Genomic DNA, 9,776 nt, shown 5'->3' with positions numbered 1-9,776 from the left:
ATCCAGTTTAAAGTGTCAGATAAAGATTTGAAGGAGTGCGCTCCTCACCAAGCTCCAGACAGGTTCTGAAGCAGGACTGGTTTTGTATATATATAATCGTTGAAAGGAACACTCTATAACCGCTGAAAGAAAGCAGGCATACGTTACTAGAAAAAAACAGACCAACTGGCTTCATGACACAGACTCCACACGTCACCTTTCTTCTCCACCTGTCTGTACGTTCTCGAGCGAATGACCGCACTTGACAGTCCTATGGAAGACTGCCCCAACAAGTACCAGCTGGTGGTGCTCTTGCTGCGTTTCCTGCGTGGTTGCACTGTGGCCGGTCTACAGAGGCCTAATGCGAAGTACTGCCATTTGGATTTCTCTTCAATTGTGTCCCTGGGGATGGAGAAGCAACTTCAAGCAATATAGCGCCATCCACCTCTTCCAACTTATTATTATTCTTACTACTACTACTACAGAGGCGAATACCGATATGTCATTCTACTTAAAAAAAAAGAGAAACAGATTAAAATACAGTTAAAAAATCCTCATTAAGACCTTCCATATTGCGATCTCACCCCTCTTAGATACAACTCAAAAATGTTCACGGACGTATTTTGCTATATTAACGTTATTTCTATTAGGGCTACCTCCCCAACGCAACTTACCACAAACACTTTTCGCAGTGTTTTGAATCATTCAAAGATGAACAAGATGAAAATGAATTTTGAAACATACAAAACAGACTGTTTGTTAATTGGTTCACCGTTTTTTCGACCGGAAACCGTATATGACCCACTATGACAAAATGAATCTGACGTTGGAAATTTGAGATTTTGCAAATTGCATATTTTTAAAATGTACCGATTCTGACCTTTCTTTTGGAATTTGTTCTTCTAGTCCTAACATTGAGTGAGTTATAAAGATTTTAAGTATGCAAGTACGGTGGTGGCTTTTTTGAGAAAAGCGAATTCAAAGATTTTCAGCAGTTCCACTAGCTTTTTCCTTAGCAACGGGCACTTCCAATTATTCACACTGAGCTGTTTATTAAAAGCCATATAATTATTAAATTCAGATTATGGTTGTGCTTATCAACAAATAAGCTGCTCATGGATAAGTTACTGTGCATGTTTGGTTGAAATGAGTGAAAACGAAGATCCACCCCTTCTGTCTTGTGCTCCTCACTCGGGAAGAAAGGTGTTGATAGCAGCAGCGACAAATGTTCTCTACCCCAGCCCACAGCTAACGTTGGAAAAGGCAGACAGGGAGACATAGGGGGGCACCTAGACACCCAGACGTGCAAACAGATAGATACAGAGAATGTCCCGAGACAAGATCTGAAGCCATGGCATCTGCCAGAAGTGGTGACTACACCACAGGGCGCCCCTGCTGGTCATTGTATAATTTTACCTAGACAGCCTGGACACCACCGGTTGTGACGTTACACGTTATTTGCGCGCGAGAGTGAATTTTTCGACTTAATGTGCAAATCGCCAACTTTTCAATAAGACAATAAATAAACCCCTGTAGCAAGCGCTGAAATGTACAGAGTATATTTATATTATCTCTACATCTGTTTATACCTCGGACCGATCGGGTAGATCTTTCAGTTAGAGAGCTTGCTTTGGTCAAAAGTTTTACGCATGAACACCTGGATGGCACTTTTATCATGTAAGTCTTCCATCTGTAATAACACGTAAAGATCATGATCGATCTGCTGAAGGGTATACTCCCTTAACTTTTATCTTTCCCAAGATTTTGTTAATGACACAGCCAACCTAAAATGTAGCAGGACCATTAGTTCTTGACAGTTAGTGGTGCATTTGAGATTATCTGAATGCGTGCGTATGTGCACTCACACACACACACACAGCTAGCCTGTGTGCAAAATAATTCACACGCACAGTAACTAAAATAAACCAGGAAAACATTATAGCTACAGTTACTTTTAAAACCGTGTGTAAGACATTAAATTTAGTCATTTAATTGTTTTTGTTTTTTGTTCTTTACAGAAATCATGTAGTACTACAAGTTTATTATACACTAGAGAGCTATTCAACTTGGATTATTTTCAATGCTTACAGGTGAGAGGTTAAAATATGAGAGTTTTGACTAATTGTAGATTCTAAACTACAATTACTCTTTTATGCACTAAAACAGTACCAAGCTTACCAGCATTGGCCAATTAGAAAAGCAATTAACGATTTTTCTACGGGTTTCATTTGTTTTCAGACATACGTTGACTAGATATGTCAAACTAAAAATAGGCACGAGAAAAGCTACTTTATTCAAAGAAGATTTAATAATCATGATAAATTCATCTCATAAGGTGTCTTTCCAAAGTTATCTGTTTATCCACTTACAAGACTTTTGTTTTTTTACATTTTACATTTTTATAACTTTGAGACACAGTAACTGTATTGTATTTTGCACAATGAATTCTAAGTGCTATTATAAAACGAAGAAAGCATACAAAACAGGTGGAAAAAACAAGAGATATGTATTTTCATAGATTTATTTATAATACGCAAAAAGAAATACTGGCATTTCTATTTCTTTGTTGTCTGTTATTCAGATCAGTACGACAAGAAATTTATGTGTGTGAATCAGGCTGGTCCAGTAACAATGGTATTTCATGTGATTATGGTAAGATATTGAGCGTGAAACATATTTTGAGCCTTATAAAATATATGTTAATATTTAGAATAATTTTAGAGGTACAGCTAATAATGGTTTATATGAGGAAGCATATTGTTGCAGTTATAAAATAACTGCGGTTTGCATTTTACATTGTTATAAAACCTAAGATATACAAGATAAATGAAAGGTATTATGCTTGGTATTAAATATTATCTACAAAACAAGGCAACACACACACAAAACAAATGATCACTTGACAGCAAAAAACTCTGATTATATACAGTGGAATACAAAACGTGAAAAAAGAAATCAGACAGAATGATGGAACAAAAGAGCTGTTGGTGGATATTTGACACTGTCTTCAATTATACTGTATATTAAACAAACAAGTAATTTGTTTTTTGGTCTGTGAACAGTTCAGCTTAATGTATACAATTTGTGTTTCTTTGATTTATTTCTATTTCAGCTTTATGCAATGGACTGACAAATCTCAATGGAACTTGTAATGGTCGCATAGACAATTCACACATCATCTATGATGATGGTACCATTCAGTATTTCCCAGAGGGCTCCTGTGACAGTCCTGACAGCTGTACATGCACAAAGGCAGGATTTTACAGTGGAGGACCAGTTTGTTTAAGTAAGCAATTTCTTGGAATAGAAATGCAAAATCTCAGAAGTATATGTTTAGTCTGTTATAAGTTTTTTTTTTAAAGTGATAATTGAGAGTTTTCATTTAAAATGTTTTCTTTAAGTTAAAAAGGCGAACGTGAGTGCAACATTTTTTTTTTATTTAGGATCGGGTTAAGCTCATTTTAAAATAATAATTCCCCAAATATGAGTACATAATTATGCTTGCTTTTCAAGATATCCTTCAAACATCGGCATTCTAACCTGCCACTAGGTAAGCAGATGAAAATTACTCTCCTATACCTATGGATGTGTATGGGTGGATTGCTGTCTGTCTGCCTCTTGCAGTGGTCCCCTATAGTCTCGGCGAGCCTAAACAAAGAATATGAATAAACCGGAAGCTTTGTAGTCTCATGCCTCGTTTTAGCAGTTAACTGGAAAAAATCGTCTGCCAGCAGTCCAGGAATATTCGTGATCCACCTATACACATCCGTGCTTCGAGTGTGGCGACATTAGAGACGTTAACTACGACGGAGACTGAGTAAAGCCAGTATGCCTTAAATTCATGTGCAGTCAGTTTGGTTATGACCATGACAATAAGGTGCGCCTGGATTGTCGTGTTCAAGAAGTGATTTTTTTTTTGCCCGATAAATGAAACAGCTGCTTGTGCAATACAGCCAACAGATTTGAACTTTATTTAGATTTGATTGAAGTTTAAAAAAAAAATAATAAAAAGGTTCGAACCGAATTCACTTGACAGACTGGTAAGCAAATCTTTTCCAGATCAAAATTTAAGGCGCAACAGTCAAGGACATTGCAGTTTACGTTGTGTTATTGTAACAGGGTTGATGGAGGCCGGGTTTCTTTCCCTATCTCACCACAAGAACAAACACAACTCTCTCGTGGGTTTCAAGTCCATTTTACTTTAAGGCGAAACATCCACATCACACGCTCGAGCTCTCGACGAGTCGTTGCTCTCCCTCTGCGCAGTCTCCTCGCGTTCTGTCCTCGCTGCCCTCTTCGCCCGACTTCTCTCCAAAACATCCCCGCATCTTCATCCTGTTACTAGTCAATTAGCGTGTTCACAATAGTCTCAGGAAGCTTTTATGCGGACAGTTTGTTCATCAATAAGTTCATTTTGACACTGCTGCTAGTGTTTCTTTTTCTATCTATGATATATCTGCATTCACCATCAGTCAAGGTTCTTGAACAGAATACCACAGCTTTGATACCCTCAAAATGCTACTGTAGCAGCACGCCACTAATGCCATAACTGCTAGCATTTGAGCTGACAGTTGTAGGCTTCGCCGGACAGGGCCGCCGAGAGCCAAGCCCGGGCCCCGGGACAGACCTCTCCGGGCCCTTGTACTTGTTAATCGTAAATTATTTCCCAGTTATATAATGTATGTTACATTCGAATTCAATAAGAAGAAGTAAAAAAAAATCCAAGCTGACCAAGCCGGCCCCTTGACAAGCCGCGTAGGCCCGGGTAACCAGACCCCCGTGTCCCCCCCTCGTCGTCAGCTCAGGCCTGTCGCCGATCATAGAATGCAGAGCTATTGGTGCTGAAGTAAACAGTTTCTTCACAATCTGCCATTGCTTGGCTGCATTGAGCTCCAGACTTCCACTCTCGATCCTTCCCCAGAGTTGCGTCAGTGGCTGAATTACTGTAGACAGATTGGCAAATACCGCCCGAAGAAGTTGTACAGACGCATCCTCCTCACTCTGATACACTAGTGGATCTGGCATCTGCGTATTGCATTCAAGCCTCCTGCTCTGGTGGAAATTCCATTCTTGCTGATTCCGATGACCCAAAAATCAAGCTCATGCTTCTGAGTCACTAATACGAGTGGCTAACCTGATTCTCTTATTAACTGGTACAATAGGAGACCACCAATCCTTTGGCTCTGTTCTTCGCCTGATTTCCTGCATCTTTTTATTCTTCTTTGACCTTGCTCTAGCCATGGTATTGCGTATATTCCTTGCTGCATGAACATGTATAGGCTCATGTTTTCTTTTAATGATGATTTTGACTAGTGAGCACTGCACAGGTGTCTGGTCAAGTTTGCCAAATAAAGCACTGACAACCTCTACCTTTTTCACTAGTCCTGTTCTTGCTGCTACTTCTCTGCTAAGCAGATTTTCAGTGGTAGCTTGCACGACAACGACTCTCAGTGCATAAAGCTGGTCATGAACTCTTGTTGTAGTAATGAACTGTCCATCACACCTCGGGATTCCTCCTACACTCTCAAACACTGCGTTAGTCTTCAGCAACTTGGGACGTGGTGACAACTTTTTTGAATTGTGTTAACGAAAGGACAGAAACGTCTGTCCCCGAGTCAGTTTTGAACTTGACATCACAATCGCCAAACTGAAGTACAGTTCTCCATGTTGGCTCTCTACTGTCACTACACAAAGTCTCTACAAAATGTTCCTCAACTTGTTTTTCTTTGAGTGCATGCAATGACTTTGTTCTGCATACTGTAGCAAAATGTCCAAGACTACACACTTGTGGCATTTCCTTCCCTGAGCTGGACAAACACTTTTGCTAGCGTGTCGTCTGCCACAACAAGCACAGCTTGACACGTGATATGCTGATGACGCAAAGCCACTCGTTTTTCAATCTTCTGCGACGACAACCACTAAAGCCGCGGGAACTGTCAGCTGCACCTTTGCACTGACTATGCGTTTGCTTAGCACCACCACTACCACTACGGCTTCTCGTTGACTGAACTGCGTCCAAATTTGTGCGCCGTTGATCAGACAGTTGTGCTGTCACCTGCTGAAGTTGGCTTGCCCGCAAGATGGCGTTTTTGAGTGCTAAGTCAGTTTTTAATTGTAATTTTTCAGACAAGTCTCTGTCGAGGTTTCCTAGAACGAGGCGATCTCGAATGGCTTCGTCTTTGTCTCTTATTTCTGCCTTTGCAGCGAGCTGGTGCAGATCTCTAACGTATTCTTCAACTTTCTGATTTCTAGCGTGAAATGGTGCGAGCTCGTTGATGATATTTGTTTTGGAACAAAATAATCATCAAACTTTCCAAGAACAGTGTCATACTCTTGCTGCTGTTGTGCATCGAGACCAAATGACATGAAAATGCGTTCTGCGTCAGTGGCCATAGAGTCGATCACAGCACTGACCTCAACTTCTTCATCGTCTTTAATATTGATGCACATCTGAAGCGCTTGAATCTTTGTTTCCATTCGAGACACAAACTTGGCTGAGCAAAGGTTAATTGTTCTGGAGATCTAAATGGAGCCATTCCTCAGTTTTGATTGGTTATTTGTTAGAGAACTCAATCCCACTTCTGACACCATGTATCGTGCTGCGTCCCAACACTAGACACTGTTGTAGTTTCTTTTTTTTTTTTTTTTTTTTTTTTTTTTTTTTTTTTTTTTTTCGTTTTTTTTTTTTTTTTTTTTTTTTTTTTTTTTTTTTTTTTTTTTCATGCAACAGTATTTATTAAACATGAACAACATGGAGCCACCGGCCAGCTCAAAACGCAAAAGGGAAACTGACTACATAAAACCCTATGGGATAACTCTTATCACGACAGGTGACATGCATGACATGACTTTTTTAATGCCAAATGTCTCATGCTCATTATGGCAATGGGAAGAATACACAGACATATTTACAATACAAACAGTACGATCAACAGCATTCTATTGGCTAAGGGACAGTTTTATACATTTGGTAATCAGGCATATTCTTTTACCAAAGGACATGACGGTATGTTCATTATGCTTCCACCCATCTATAAATACATACATCTATAAATAGTTGAAACATTACCTGTTGAATAGCATGCTTGTGTACAGCTGCATCTAAATATACACTTATTCAAAAAGATGTGGGCCTATAACCTTCAGATTCAATAAATCGATTTGCAAAATTTCGATTCATAAACATATAAATGTCTACCCATACCCTTGTGATCTCATATAAGTGCCAGAGAGAGAGAGAGAAAGAAAGAAATCAATTGCAAGTTTTGGGTTGAATAATGAAGATGATGATAGGACTGATTTAATTAATAGAAAATATGACATCAAATAAAGGTTTCCTACATGTTAGGGATTTACTGTTGATAAATTATCTTCTGGAAGTGTTACTGAATTTCCTGTTGATATTCTTAACATTCTTAAACATTTGTGTGCAGTGTGCACAGCCATTTCAAACTGCAACCTAGAGACTTGCACCACCAGTACAAACCAGATATGCTCCAAGTGTGAAGGTACAGTACTTGACCTGGTGGGCTATCGAGCCTATGTTCCATCTCCTGACAGGAGGGCATGTAATAGTAAGTATTCTAGACGAGTTTAAACATGTTGATTCTATATTTCTAAACACCGGGCAGTTTTTCTTTGTATCTCCATGATCTAAGGTAGTAAAATAATAAGTGTTAATACACTATTAGAACTGAAAATGTGTTGGAAGTTGTATTATTCTGTATACTGTGGAGAGAATGGATGATTATGTTACTAAATGGACGTATGCATTCTGCTGGAGATTCTTTCTTTAGGCTTGTTTGACTTCGATTTCCTTTAGACAACTATAAGTTGTGCTTGGGTTCTTTAAGCTTATTGGCTGTAGTAGATTATGTTATCACACCATGAAAGAAATTTAAGGAGATATGTCCTTAAATACTCATTAATAAATAAGTGGACTTTATTTAAAATTTGTTAAAAATGACTGTACTTCTTACGATTTCCTTTTATGACTTTTTAAATTTCATTTCTGAAAATAAAAAAGTAGTGATCCACATAACTGTTGTGAGAAACAGTATTTTATGTTTGCTTTTTTTGAACATTTATTACTATGATATTGTTCATTTGTTATTGTTTTTCAGAGGCATGTTCATGGCGCCCTGACAGTACACGTTGTTAACCAGGCAGCTGTTCCACAGAACTCTCTAGCAGCTGCACATGTTCATCTGGCTTTGGAGGAATCCACTGTCAAAACAGTAAGTTAGCTCATCTGGTATGATACATAGAGACCTTCATGTGCTGGACAAAAGACAGAGGGCAGGAGGGGAGAAGACTATGATAAAGACAGACATCACAGACATCCTGTTACACACACTTACATGTACAGCCAACATTGCCAAGAGAATGAAGAAAATGCAGATCAGGAGTATGGAGAGAAAGGACAATCATGGTAGACTTGATCAAGCAGGTATTAACGAAAAAGACTAGATTTTAAGTACAGAGTGGAAAGAATGTAGTGCCTTGCTGTATGAGGAAACAAAGACAGGACATTCCAAAAACTGAGGCCAAAAAAGTATAATGAACAATAGCCAATTTTTTTCCAAAAAGTAAAGTGTTTATGTGTGAAAATGCAACGGAATTGTAACCTATTTATTTCAGATAGTGACAGGCTGACTATCTAAGTAGAACTCCTGTCTAGATTCTTCCCTATATCAATGGTTCTCGTCTCCCGCGGTTAGGACCTCTGTGGCGCAGAAACCCTTGACCTGTATTGAGCTCTCCGGCACCAGCTGTATTACCTGTATGCGCTTGATGCTGGCGCTTCTTCTCCTGGTTGTATTCTGTCTCTCACTCACATGGCGCGCCGTGCTATAGTGTGTATTAGTGAATCATGACGCCTTGCTATACTCGATAACTGAGCGGGCTCTTTGGCCCACCCGTTCGTGGCGCACACCGGCTACAGCCTCTGTCTGACCCTTACAAAGCTTTTTCCTCGCTCTAGTGCACCCTTCTGCACAGCTACCCATCGTTCCCATCGCCTCTCTACTCGCTCATCTGGCGGTATGTCAAGATTATTTCAGCCCTTTATTCTACTAACCCAGCTGAAAAAATATTCATCATCAAAATCATCAAGAGATGAAAACAGTTTCCTCTAAATACAACAAACATATTTCATGTATCAGACTTTGAGGTGAATGCTTTCAAGAGCTTAACTTAAAGAGAAAAAAAGAAAAGTTTTTAAGAACTTAAAAATATCTTGCAGTTGTGTCTCAAGCTAACATCATCTACAATGAGCTAAAGCTAACTGCTGTAGATGGTTCTATTGCAACTGCCGCATTAAATATAAATGGAGACCATACTGCTGCTCAGAATGAAGTCTGGACAAATATTGTAGCTTCTGCAAAGCATCTCCTACCGATGGGATGCCAGTTTCGTCCACCTTACCTAGCTACCATGCATACATACAAGAGGCTAGGTCTGGGTCACTGGGGGGAAAAACACTGATCTAAACAGGGGGTAGGCTGAGTGTATTATTGAATAAAACTAGATGTTTGTCAGTTTTAATGTTTTTAATAGTTCTTGTCTCTCTTATGTTTAATAGATGTGCTTGAATATTTTCAATGGCATTTCATCTTGTAAATGATCTGTATACCATGTATTTTTCTATTTGTTTGAGATTTCCAAATAGTAAAACATTTTATCACTTCTAACTCTGTCAGCTTTTGCCCATCTCGAAACCTTGTCTTTGCCCAGCCTTTCAAATTTATTTTTATTCTTTCCTGAAGCTCTTTGATGAAAATATTTTAAAATAATAA

At 38.9% G+C, this 9,776-nt stretch overlaps 1 protein-coding gene across 1 annotated transcript; it reads left to right on the top strand.

The window, feature by feature from the left end:
- The first annotated feature begins 231 nt into the window (after positions 1-231).
- LOC112559632 lies at positions 232-9,413 on the top strand. The gene is made up of 7 exons (XM_025230968.1): positions 232-347; positions 1,998-2,069; positions 2,561-2,631; positions 3,092-3,265; positions 7,413-7,553; positions 8,103-8,216; positions 9,224-9,413. Exons 1-6 carry the CDS (start codon positions 232-234, stop codon positions 8,138-8,140), a joined length of 612 nt encoding a protein of 203 aa, XP_025086753.1. The 3' UTR covers positions 8,141-8,216; positions 9,224-9,413.
- Positions 9,414-9,776: the final 363 nt, after the last annotated feature.

The sequence above is a fragment of the Pomacea canaliculata genome, linkage group LG3 (assembly GCF_003073045.1).
Source record: "Pomacea canaliculata isolate SZHN2017 linkage group LG3, ASM307304v1, whole genome shotgun sequence".
Classification (NCBI taxonomy): Eukaryota; Metazoa; Mollusca; class Gastropoda; order Architaenioglossa; family Ampullariidae; genus Pomacea; species Pomacea canaliculata.
Note: the sequence above shows the minus strand (reverse complement) of the source record. Positions and strands in the feature narration are given on the sequence as shown.

Excerpts from the sequence above, each read along its gene's own strand:
- LOC112559632 (XM_025230968.1), top strand. The coding sequence starts at position 232 with ATGACCGCACTTGACAGTCCTATGGAAGACTGCCCCAACAAGTACCAG. Across the intron at positions 348-1,997 it reads CTACAGAGGCCTAATGCGAA|AAATCATGTAGTACTACAAG; the intron begins GTACTGCCATTT and ends TGTTCTTTACAG. Across the intron at positions 2,070-2,560 it reads ATTATTTTCAATGCTTACAG|ATCAGTACGACAAGAAATTT; the intron begins GTGAGAGGTTAA and ends TCTGTTATTCAG.